The sequence below is a fragment of the Cebidichthys violaceus genome, unplaced genomic scaffold (genome assembly GCF_023349555.1).
Source record: "Cebidichthys violaceus isolate CVI_PGR_0920_01 unplaced genomic scaffold, fCebVio1.0.p SCAF_68, whole genome shotgun sequence".
In the NCBI taxonomy this organism is placed as follows: domain Eukaryota; kingdom Metazoa; phylum Chordata; class Actinopteri; order Perciformes; family Stichaeidae; genus Cebidichthys; species Cebidichthys violaceus.
The window spans coordinates 361,415-374,271 of record NW_027176905.1 but is presented as its reverse complement, the minus strand read 5'-3'; the positions used below and the strand labels follow the sequence as shown (position 1 = coordinate 374,271).

Here is a 12,857-nt window from a genome sequence, read left to right as displayed (position 1 = left end):
CATGAAAATGGGAAGTCTCTATCCACCACCGAGTCTGCTTTATGATTTGGCATAGAAATTGTGGCTTCACCACGATTTCATGAATCAGTCACTTTTTCAGATGTTGGCTGCTGTTGTTAACTTCTTTTTTTAATGTTTTTTGGAGGTTTTGGGAGATTTGTTTGATATATCAGAACTGATAAGAAGCTGTGTGCAGAGTGCAGTGAGCATGCTCAGAGATGCAGCAGACAGTGGAGAACTCAGCACTAAGAGAGTTGAGAGCCTGCTCACACTTCTGGATGAAAGTCAGACACAAGGTTAGAAAATCCTGGCTTATTTTTTTCTATCAGGCCTTTGTTATACACATCTACTGTACAGTGAAAATGTATCTTACTGACTTTTGTTTTCAAGGTGTGTTTGCAAACATTGTGAGGAAGCGTCTCCACTTGCTGTTAGAGGACTATGAGGCTAACGTCCCCAATCCAAAAAGCTGGGTTCTAACAGAAGCATCTAATGTCAATGCTCTTCAAGAGGGGGGAACGTTCCTGTAGGTCTCTCCTTTACATCCCTCTCCAAAGCAGTCTATGTGACCTTTTTCTTTGCTATATTTGCATACAGTCATTTATTCATAGCTTATTGAAATATATTAATGGTGTAAAATGTAAAATGCACTACTGCAATTTTCAGCTTAGCAAGCTTTGTAGCTGTTTATCACTGCAAGTTTATCACTCTCACAACTACAATTTTTAATACAAATGCAGATGTCCAGTTGATTTTAAGAAAATCATGTGAATATTTCTTACAGACACACACTGTGGAGGAAAATACAAGCAGTTGTCACTCCACATCTAGCTAACTTGGTCTCAGTCATTGACCGAGATTGCAATGTGGACCTTCTGCTGCATGGGTGTGATGACATCAGGAACCTATGGCTTGAGATATTTGGGAGCAAAGAGATGCTCCATGTACCTTATGTGAGGGTGGAAAGCGAGTGAGTATCTCTTGGCTGTATGATCATAATATCTATTCAGCACAAATACTTCCATTTGAGATGGATTTTTGAAAAATGCAAGTAAATTCAAGTGAATAACAGCACCAGTTAGATGCTATTCTGGCTAAAACATTAATAATGTGATTCCTCTGTCTTGCAAAATCACATTCATAACATTTGCCTGTGGCCTCTCCTACAGCTCCAGTGTCTTAATGGTACAAAGCCATAGCACAGGTGGCAACACCATGCATTGCCGCATGCCCTTCAGCTGGTGGATCAAAGACTTCCTGGATGGGCTCAGGATGCACACATCCAGACATGAAAGTAAATATCATACCATATAGGTGACATATCCAAATGCCTTCTGTCCTTAAGTTACTGTACATTGAAAGTCCTACTTTAATCCTAACGTATCAATGGCATTCTTCTTTGCAGCACATTCACCTCGTCATTTCCAAGAGTTGTTCTTGAACACTCCACTTGGCAGTTACTTGGATAAAAATGTGGATAAAAAAATGAGGAAAGAATTTTTCGAAAGGTACCTGCAGGATTTTGTTTCCATGACAATGAAAGTGGCATCAGATGAAGAATTGCAGGTGAGGGTACATAAAGTTATGTGTCCGCAGTGGCTTTGTCAATAAACTGCCATACCACTAATCTCCCTTCCTCAATGTAATGGAAAATGTAGCATAGATTAAATAAAACCCTTTTTGACAAAGAGTCAGCTAAAACAAAACATTATAAGCTCTAGAAAGACAGACTTTTTTGCAGTTCTTTCCTATTGCATTATCACAGGGATTTGTATTTTTCTGATCCTTTCGTACAGTAGCTACATATTGAAATATACACTGAGTGACCATTATGACAATTATAATCTGAAACACATTTAACAGGAATGAACAGGAACACCTTACAGTAACAGGAGCATTATAGACTGCTCACACAAGGGAAATATACTAAGAAAATGGTATTGTGCCAATGTGAGTTACGGTTGTCATTGAATTTGTGGTAGCTATCTGCGTGTATTCAGCTTTTGATTTACTAAGGCAGCAGCTCATTACACTGTCAGCCCCTGGACCTTAATGTCTGAAGAATAGAAATGACAGTAAAGTTGCGCCTGCAATGGTTTTCCAAGTGTATTGATTGTTTTACTTTCCACGATTAGTCCAGGGGATGAGGAGAGTAACAATAGAATGAATCAGGGGAAAAACAATCAAGGAAACTAAGGTATATGCATTAACAAGGAATTTATTGAGAAATTAAACTCTCAAACACTTTATACAAACAACAACGGAACATTGAATTAAAAATACTACGTCAAACACCAAAATCACATACAAAGACATTCTCTCTCCAAGAGGGAGTAAGTTTGCAGAAACTAGCATAATAGTAACACGCAGGCCAAAGTCTGCCACTGCATCGTCTGTGGTGCTCTCCAGCTCCTTTATACCAGACCCTGATGAGTGATTGATTGAAATCAGCCGCATACAATCACTCACTGCAGCTGCAAGGCAGAGGAGGGCGGCACCCGGCGAGAGAGCAGATAGAAAACACAACACACGTCACAATGGCACACAACAGACAGTTAAATTCAAGTCTGATAAATACAAACCAAAAATACCCATCCACTATTTGTTTGCATTACAACGATCAGATATTTACGGCCATTAATGATGGCCTACTTACTGCAATTTTTATTAAGTTTGTTAACTTACCTCAATGGGATTCCTCATTAATATTGCTGTAGTTCAAAACAAATGCTGTATTATTAATTAATTAATCTACTTGTGCATTTACTCCTTAGTTCTTGTGTCACTCCCTGGCCAGCTGTGTTGATGAAGTACAAAGACGAAAAAGAGATGAAGATGAGCTTTCTCTTCCTCAAATCCACATCGCCTACCACTTCTACCAAAGTCGTCTTCAGAACCTCTCACGGATGATGTCTCTTCAGCCTAATGTTGTTTCTCTTTTGGGTAGAAACAAGCACATTATAAATTGTCCAGAGATGGTAAATGCATTTCTAAATTTCAGTTTTCTCAGACTGCAAATGAATAGCCATCCTACAAACGTGAGGCCTGTACACCTACATTCTGACCATGGATGTTGTCTACCCCTAAACAAAGCCAATGAAAGCCATAGAGTTTAAAAATAAAAATGTCAATGATTGTCTGATAGGGTGTTGTGCAGGGTACAACATACATATTTGGTGGAAAGTACACTCGCTTTCAAAATTGTTGTAACAATACATTGGAACTGCATTAACAAAAACACAAACAGAGAAAACCCAATATTGACCACCCTAAAATTATGTTACATTTAAGATTCTTTTATTTGGATGTTTTCTATATTATTAGGCACTTTTCATATATTTTTGCAATTTTTCAAAAATACTGAATCACTTCCAAACTATTGTTCTGTCCTGTAGGTTTTGGATGTCCATGCAGCCAAGGCGTGTGTTGAATGCCTGGAGTCTACTCATTTGGATACTGATGCTCTATGCCAGACCTGGTTAAAGCAGGTGAAGAGGCTGCAAGCCTCTTTGGAGTTGATTTGCTCTCAACATAATGCCAAACACTATGGAGAGCGATGCAAAGAAAGACTCAACGATGTCAGGTAAGATGCTGATGTACTGAAGTTGGATTAAAATACTAAATGGATTCTGTTTGGATGCTCTGGTTTCCTCCCACAGTCACAAGCAGGTTATTGGACTTGAACCCCAAATTGCCCAAAAGTGTGACATTTTTTTTTGTCCCCCATGTGTCTCTTTGAAAGGCTGGTGCAAATACCCAGGCCTATCATGAAGAGTTTGCTAGAATATGCTCTACTCTCTCATCACTAACTCCATGAGCTATTTAGAAACTGGATGGATGCATGTCTTACATAGTAATAAAATACCAAAGTAAAATTGTTTGTTTAATTTGTGACAGCTTTTATATATGCCAGAAATAGTTAGTGATCATGCTAAGGTCAGAAGAATTTATGAAAGTTTTATTAAATTCAATATGAAACCTATTAAGCTGCAGGGATATCGGACAGTGGTACTGTCTCACATTGCAAAGGCCATGTATTTAATGAGTGAGGTCGTCATCAAGTGCTTACCATCTCTGCTAACCAATTTTCTGGGGAAGCCGTGCACCGATGTAAAATACTGTTATGGAGGATGATGAATCTGTATATCAACAAATTAACTGTGACTTTGGTCTGAAATACTTTAAAGTAATGGCTGGAAGCGTATCTACATCCTCTCATTGTTTGTGGAACACATGCTGTTGGGTTTCCATAATGACGAGAATCAGCTCAGAACACTGGTGCTGAACCACATTCAAACCTTAAGCAAGGTGAGTAGATTTTTATTGACTAATAAATTCTAAAAAAACTTAAGCAGTGTGGCCTACATCAATGTGATGGGGGCTCTTTTTTGTAACCAACTACCTTTAGGGGAGTTTTGTTGTATTGTGATATATTTTAAAACACTTTTCAGCCAACTGAAACATCACCATTATGTCTGTTGTCTTATTCATGTCCAATGTTTTTCACCTATTTATAAGGTTCTAGAGGAAAATGCTGATGTGAAATCAATGAAGGCTTTTCAAGCTGTGGTTAAAGTACTAAAGTCCTGTAAGCAGGGGGCAAGTGATCAAATGTTCAGGTAAGTGCTTATTCATTTGACAGTTAAGTTATTTGTAATGACATAATGAAGTTATTTTGCTACACTCCTGTGAATCTGATTGCTATTGGTTTTATTTTCATAAAGGTTTGGACTTAAGTGTGCGGTGTGCATGAAGGAGCCCCAGGACCCTGTACTGCTCCCATGCCATCACATCTTCTGCTCAACATGCATCAGGGCAAGCCTTGATGCAGGACAGAACTCCTGCCCACATTGCAGACAACAGTTACCAAATGATTTTCAGCCACATGTCTCTGAAGATATCATGTGAGATTTTCATGTACCATTTAACATATGTATAAATCCAAAAGTGAAACTGTCTTCTCATGATCCAGAATCAGTTACAGAATAGCCATTGCAGACTTCATAGGGTTCGACTGTTAATGTGATGTAAGCTATTATCAACTTGATTCTTGGCCTTTACTTACTGCATCTGAAAAATGCTACAAACAGGATATCTGGTAAATGAACGGCGACAGGGTATCCTGTAAGAACTTCACCAGAGATGTCTGACTTAACTATCCAGTAATGTTTATTGAGATATCAGATGAATGACACATTTAATATGAAGTTGTATGTGGTTCTTAAAAACAAGCAAATAGAAACTAAAATACCAATTATTTATTATTAATAGGTAACAGTATAATTAGACAATTACACAGGCCATTGTATATCTATGTAGATAATTAAGTGTACAAGATTAGTTTTAACTGTACAGTGCTTAGCAGCTCTATTAAATGAGTTGTCTGCCATAAAAGAAATATGTGCACTCTCAGACACTGAGTAGTGTGACAGATCCAATTTTTTGATCGTGCATTCACTTATCCTGTATGTATAGACGAAAAGTGGAATACAAACTGAGGCAGGAAAGTGACCTGACAGAGTAATATTTGGGTACAGAGTTGGCCAAGTGTAGCCATATTTAAAAAATGTATATTAGACACTGATAACAATTCATTGTTTTTTATGTTGCATTTGATTTTTGTGAATCTGCAGGATTTCTATTCAGAAAAATGCAGAACTCAGGCGGCGTTGCAATGGTTTCTTCATTGATCTACTCTCCACTGTGTGCTTCAAGGACAACACGCCACCAGAAACACATGTCATCACCCACCTGTTGTCCTACCTGATGGTTGAGACAGGTACCACAAAATCAAACAAATTATCAGTTTCCTCTTTGTTTTCTTCAACTTCTTTTCTCATGAACCTGGATTTTTTTGACACTGTATGTGACAGCTTTGACCATTTGTACATACAATAATTCACTATTATTGGGGACCATTAAAGCTAATTTGTATTAGCTTCCTAGAAATATCACAGGTTCAGGCAAGTGGGTCAAAAAATGTCAAAGCAGCAGTCAGAGTAAATAATGAATCTTGCAGAAACATGCTTGCAATAGTCCACCCTCTCTTCCCCATTCTCTGTCTCTCTCTTTCTCAAACACACACACATCACAAGCCCTGATTCTCGAGTCCACTCATTTCTGTGCTTGTCTCAGACCTCAGTCCTGACAATTGTGCTACTGTAATGCTTAAAGTTGGAGGTTGGCAAGTCAAGTCAGGTTTGGGTGGTTGATTGATGCATATCTTTATGGGTAGGGCGGTGCAGATTGGCTACGGGTCGGGGGAGTTGCAGCTATTAAAGAACACTGACCTGTGCATCACTAAAAAGAAGACAAAACTTCCTAACAGTAACATGCTCAGCCTGACAGCTGAGAGTACCAACATTAGCCATGTTTGTTGTTTGTTTGTTCATTATGATATTGTTAGTTCATGTTTTCTTATATGTGAATGAGCCATAAGGTAGTTTGATATGGTTAGCAAGGACAATAATAATTAATCTTTTTTAATTTCTTTTATCCCCATTTTTTTCATATGTCGTTACTAATATTTACTCTAAATCATCTTTCAAACCAGAACATAAACAGATTCACACCAAAGATCTGTCGCCATTTGACGAGTCCCCAGATAGGAACCCAGTCGTGAGATCTGTGATCCTCAAGCTGCTTCTGAAGTTCAGGTAGGTAAACTAAATGTGTCATTGTAATGTTAAACTTCAACATCTACATTTAAATGATGAGCTATCTAGCACAGTGGTTCTCAACTGGTCTGGCTGCGGGACCCACCATCACCCCTTACTGACAAGCCGCGACCCAAATTTTCAACTTTTCAAATGTATTTAATGAAAAGATGGTGCAGTTTGAACCTGAGCTGAAAATGTCCTCTGCAGTCATAGTAGTAGGGAGCTCTCTTGTGCAGAGAAATTGTTCCTGTCAGTCCCCGTCCCACACATGTTTCACGTAAACGAGTAAAACTGCTTTGATTGTTACATCTGTAGATTCGTCCATTTGTAATACAAAATGGCCGCTTGCCTTAATTCGAGCTGTGGTCTTTTGTTTGATGTCATCCGACATGTCTTCAATTCGCCTACTTATAGTGTCATTTGACAGAGGTATAGTTTTCAGTTTATCTGCTGCGGATTGATTCAACACGTCCATGTCCATGGCTGCAGGTAAGTAAGACTCTTTTGTGATGTCCTCTTTGAAAGAGTTCAACAGGTTTATCTTTGAGAGAAGGGTGTTTTGTTTCCAAATGCCGCTTCAGTTTTGACGGCTTCATGCTTTCTTCTGCCAGAACCTCGCTGCACAAAACACACTGAGGTTTTTTCCCTCTTTTGTCCTCAATGTAAGAAAATCTACATCTCATGTAGTCGGTGTCGTACTTGCGTTTCGCTCAATTAGCATATAAAAACAAACTTTGTGTATTCTTCTATACTGTGAAATGGCGGGTGTGTATTAGCATTACAAAGCATTAACGCCAAATACTGTTAAGGAGTGTGAATAACTCCGCTGCATAAAAAATCCCCTTCAAAATAAAAGCCACAGGATTTTTTTTTTTTTTTCTCCAGGCAAAGGCCGACTGAAAATGGGTCCGGGACCCACCAGTTGAGAACCACTGATCTAGCAGATATAAATGTCAACTCTGTCATCAACACTGCAGAGGGGTTTGACAGCATTGCTGCTATAACTATATTGAGGGATTTGGTTGAGAGAAAATGTTTGAATAGATTTAAGCTCCTCTGCTTCATCTTGCAAAGCTTTTCTGCATTGTACCAATTTGATGATGAACTCAACTGTGTTTCAGTTTTGATGAAGTCCAGGAATATTTGCAACAACATTTGTCATCTATTGAAGAAAGCAGATTTGTGGATGAGGGGGATAAAGCCGAGCTGTACGCCTTGTACATAAACTGCTTGGAGGTAAAACATCTTTTAAACAAATATATAACAGTCCTGTGTAATCGTGTTTAATGATGTAAAAATGTACCAATAAAAGATGGAAAGAAGATTTCACTGAAGATTATATATAATGTAATGATATATTTATGAAGCAGCCCAAAAATGGTTTTGCTGTGAGAATCTATAAATGTAAGCTTCCAAAACCAATTCAGCTAAAAAGCTGCTAGAAAAAAAGGTGTAATGTGTAATGTCTGGCTAGCTTTTCTAGCAGGACATTTGTTATTATTATACAGTGTTTGAGTGCCAGATGGGTCCACTGTTTGCGTGGTAATAAAACAACTAGTGAGGCCAGATGTTGGAACGTAATGTGATTTCTGTTTATGCAGGTTTATGTGCAATGTCAGGGTAGTGTAAGTCTACAGGAGGTGTTTTATTTAGGCTCATTATTTACAGCAGGACAGTTACAGGATACCTTCCAGCAGAGGTCAGCAATTAGCTTTGACCATAGGCCATTTTTTTCAGCATTGTGGTACAGGTCTGCATGTCTCCAATGTTTTGTTGTTATAAAAAAAATGTATTTAAGAAAATGAAAATGTATTGATATGTTGATTGAGCTCCAGATGAGGCTGCAGTTTTAGATGTTAGAAGGTCATGTTTGGAATTTAAATGATAATCTTAAAAATCATGCAAAAGATTTGATGCAAGCTATGAAAGTGAAAGATTCTGCTCTGTCAGGTGGGCAGATACTTTTGCTAGAGGGCTGGATTTGGACCATGGGGCACTATTTGCCTACCACTGCCCTACAATATCTGAATAGGAAAGAAAGGGTTATGGAGGAGTTTGGATGACAGCTGTACCACAAACTTGTGTCTCAGTTTCTGTTCATTGCTGATTCAAGTCAATTGGAGTGACAATAAGCTTTAACATCCTTTCTTTGCAGGACTCCATGTGGGAGAAAATACCTCAGAAAAGCGACCCAGCAAAAGAGCTAAAGCTATTTTACAATGATGAAACACAATTCCTGCGCTGCATTTTGGCTGGAGTCCCTTCTGTTCCATCAGCAGTATCTATTCAACATCTGCAGCACATCGCACGATTGCGTCTGTCCCTTGCCATGGCTGCCCAGCTTATCAGTGATAATCTGTCTGGTAAGAGATAACTTCACTAATGCTGACAGTTTGCATTGGTTAGCAATACTTAAAAAATGGAATCCATTGAAATATGTTGCTGTTGCAGACAACAATGTCCCGGATGGAGCAGAAGATTTCCTGAACATGGTGATTAAGTTCTGTGAGGACAGTGGGAATGATTGGTACCGCGTTTACCTGATCCGCAAGCTCAGCGAATGGCAGGGTGTTGAGTCCGTCCAGATGCTGGTGAAACAAGCAAAGTTCAGCTGGCTGTTTCCAACAGAGATCCATCAGCAGGTACACCACCATTCATAAGTAAATCTACTGTTAAAAATGTATGTCACAATTATTACATGATGACAGACATGACAGTGGGGTCAATTATCAGCAGCACACCATCATTTGATACCAGCATTTGCAGGTCTGCATTTACTTAAACATGAAAAGAAACCATGGAGTCAAATTTATTCCAGTTATTGGACTATCTCTGAACCAGGGAGCCAACTGGACATCTCAAATTATTATTATTTTTGCTCCTCTAATTCCTTTCGTGATGTGACCAGAATGAAGATGGAGGCCAGATGGACCAGTATCTTGTGTGTGGAGAAGAATACAAGGCGGTGAGGGATGCAGTTGCCAGGGCAGTTGTGGACGGTAATGTCGAGCAGATAGAAGACATCTGTGAGGTATTTAAATTTAATTTAATTTAACAAACTCTTTTATTTTTAACCTTCAATCTATCAGGGTAGTTTATTTGAAATATTACTCTTTTAGTTTATAAGATGCATATAATGCATGGCATGATTTTTGAATTATTTAGTCTTTTTACTACAGATCAAATATACTTTACATCACATGTAATCATTCCCATCAATCAAACACTGCTGCTGTGTATTAGGAGAGTTTCTTCACTCTGTTTTTACCATTCAAGACATTCACGGTTTTTGGAAAATACACGAGCAGAGTCATGGAGTTTGGTCCAGTTGTGTAATCAACTGCTCTTAAAATGCATTACCTTGCAACGATGTTATGTTGACCAAAAAACAAGTTGAGTGACTTGATTTTTACTCTGATGGACTGCACAAATTTTCACACTGTATGGTAAAGATTGGAAATCAATGGTGGCCTGGAATGGAGCAAATATAGATCTACAAGTCTAAAACAAAATAGTTAAAGAGCCAAAACTTGCAAACACACTGGTTTGTTCCTTGAGAACTGTTTTCTTACCATAGTTGGTACTGGAACCAAATGCCCATTCAGTCTGAATAGAAGCTGTTCACTATTTAATCTTTGTTTGTTTTCCATTGATTTAGAAATGCACCGCGCCACCAAGGAAACGAACACTGTTCCTCCTCCTGGCGCTTTTCCGAGAGGTTACTACTCTGTACAGATCTGCAAATACAAGCCTTCATCCTACACCTGAGGTATGAAGAGTTATAAGATACACCTGATGTAGAAAAGGAATAATATATTACACATCTTAGACCATAGGACACAGGCAAGAGTTGAACAGGGGCGGATCTCATTCAGGACAACATGGCACAGATTTTGATTGTTTACTGGATTAGATTCTTTTTTTACTAATTGAATATGTGACTACGGGTAAAGACCAATCGGAAATCAAGTAATCCCTAATGAAAGGTACTGCTTCATTTAAAAGCATGTCGAACATGGAAAGTCAAGAATTCAAGGATCAATTATTGTCATTATGTAACACAGAGTTGCACCACGAAATGAAGTCTAGTCAATGAATGCTACACAAGAAAAGCATGACAAAACAAAAACACTAGACAAGTGCATTCTTTTTATTTGCGTGAGGAATGTAAACAGCAGCAACAAAAACACCATTGTCTGGGCAGATAATATGGCCGGCATCTTAACATAAAAAAAATTCAACATCAGTGAAAAATTGTCCATCAACTTTGACCATGTTTGAGCACCAATCATCATTGATGTAAACTAAATACAGAGTCCACCTCCTCTCATCCCTCCGGAGTTCTGCTCTCTGTTCGCCCATCAAGCACAGCTTGATCAGCAGTGGAGCAGCCACGATGGAGCCAGGTCTTTGTGAAGATGTGCACACAAGAATACAGTGACAGATTTCCTGTTGCTAGTCTTATGTCATCCATTTTATTTCCCTGTGACCGGATATTAGCCAGGAGCAGTCTGGGTAGTGGAATAGCCTTAGATCCGAGCTGGGTTAGTTTAGAGTCCATCTCGGCTCCCCTCCCTCTCCTCTTGGAGTGGTCGACTCCACTTTCTGTTGCATTTGGCCCAGCTGGTTTGGCTGGGGTGTCGGAGGATGGCGTGAGCAATGATCGTCTTAAGGTCCGCTGCACTTCATCCAATCCCCACACTTCCTTCTCTGATGATGATGAGTGTATCTCTGACATATGCAAAATGTGCTCCAGTAATAAAGACAAAAAGACAACAAATTAAAACAAAATATGTTTGTGGGAGCTACCGGCTGTGGTAGTAAATCTAAAATAATATAATCTTAGCCATAGCTAACTAATTTAACTTGAACAGCTTGCCTGCACATCGGGGGAATTTGTCAATCAAAAACGGAAACAATTTATATGATCATCCCTGATGACATTATCAGCATTATTTTTGCCAGACATTTAAACTCCAGAGCCGCATCAGACAAACAACAGTTTTCACAAGCTGAGGAGTACTCGCTGATTTTAATGTGGACTTCCCCTTTAACAACAAAAGTAAAACAATTAAATAACTGTTCATTGAAAACATGTGCTCCATGATGCAGAAATGTACATTGTTTTGACCAATTTTTTATCTCTCAACTTTGCCGAGCAGTGCTATTGATCAGCAACCTTGAGCTGATATTTTGTTTTCAAATGTTTATAATGGTGGTGTAAAAGTCTTGCTTATTAACTCTGTATGGCTTCTAATATCTCCCCATTAGCGCTACCAAGCATTTGGAGAGCTCATCCAGGGCTCAAGGTATTTACCTCAAAGAAAAGTAAGGGATTTTGCCTCAGCCTTGGTTCACAACAGGTTGGGAGCCCTGGCCCTGACCCCTGATCATACTATTGTGGACAACAATATCATCGAGCTGGCCATCCATCTGGCAGCTGTGCTGCTCACTGGGACTCACCTCCTGGTGATGCCGCTCAAGCACCTTGGTCTGTCTCCCAAAAATATGCAGGTAAACATGTGTCTGCATTTCTAGATCATTGCAACAACTCTTCCTAGTGTGAAATGACAGAAGGCTGTCAATTTTACTCCTTTAAGTTGCCTTACATAGTCTAGTGTTGGGAGTGTTTCTGAACTTGAGTGGATGGGAATTTTTATTCCAAGACCAATTGTTGTAACAGAACAATTCTCAGGAAACACCCTATAAATTACTTATAGCTTCAATAACAACTGATTATTACTTTCATGTTACTTTCATGTCCTTTTTTTAATCTAACAGGCGGCATTTATACCCACAATGCCTGATGACATGTTAACTGTTGCCCAGACAGCCATACAACAAGAATATGGGAACCTCACTTGGTATGGTAAGTACTTATCATTCATACAACCAGCTTTTGCAGCTTGGCATTCTCAAATAATTTCTTTCATAAAAAATGTCTATAATAGATGTCGGAAAAGTCTTTGGATATTCTGTGTTGCTCTGGGTTTGCATCATCATACTGAAGGCTAAAGGAGTCACATAAACAACATACTATTATTTAGTTTAGTTTATCTTCTGTCTCAATAATTCAGGTAATTTAAGTGTGTTTTAATTGGTTGATTGTTTTTCACAGTGTGTTCAAATAATCATCCATGCTTTGTTGATGAGGTAAGCTATTTTAATGCAGTTCCCATTCATTTAATTACATAGTGA

The 12,857-nt window shown here is 38.7% G+C and overlaps 1 protein-coding gene across 1 annotated transcript in view; it reads left to right on the top strand.

Annotated features, from left to right (window-relative positions):
* Positions 1-12,857, top strand: part of LOC137890724 (E3 ubiquitin-protein ligase rnf213-alpha-like) — a 39,527-nt gene that overhangs the window by 17,085 nt on the left and 9,585 nt on the right. Inside the window, exons 18-37 of the mRNA XM_068734912.1 lie at positions 146-296; positions 391-526; positions 785-970; positions 1,170-1,294; positions 1,406-1,566; positions 2,775-2,978; positions 3,396-3,583; positions 4,188-4,308; positions 4,519-4,619; positions 4,725-4,904; positions 5,634-5,779; positions 6,554-6,656; positions 7,781-7,895; positions 8,815-9,022; positions 9,111-9,301; positions 9,568-9,690; positions 10,318-10,428; positions 11,931-12,173; positions 12,441-12,528; positions 12,778-12,812. Of these exons, the coding sequence (XP_068591013.1) occupies positions 146-296; positions 391-526; positions 785-970; positions 1,170-1,294; positions 1,406-1,566; positions 2,775-2,978; positions 3,396-3,583; positions 4,188-4,308; positions 4,519-4,619; positions 4,725-4,904; positions 5,634-5,779; positions 6,554-6,656; positions 7,781-7,895; positions 8,815-9,022; positions 9,111-9,301; positions 9,568-9,690; positions 10,318-10,428; positions 11,931-12,173; positions 12,441-12,528; positions 12,778-12,812 (2,916 nt within the window). The remainder of the gene's footprint in view (positions 1-145; positions 297-390; positions 527-784; positions 971-1,169; positions 1,295-1,405; positions 1,567-2,774; positions 2,979-3,395; positions 3,584-4,187; positions 4,309-4,518; positions 4,620-4,724; positions 4,905-5,633; positions 5,780-6,553; positions 6,657-7,780; positions 7,896-8,814; positions 9,023-9,110; positions 9,302-9,567; positions 9,691-10,317; positions 10,429-11,930; positions 12,174-12,440; positions 12,529-12,777; positions 12,813-12,857) is intronic.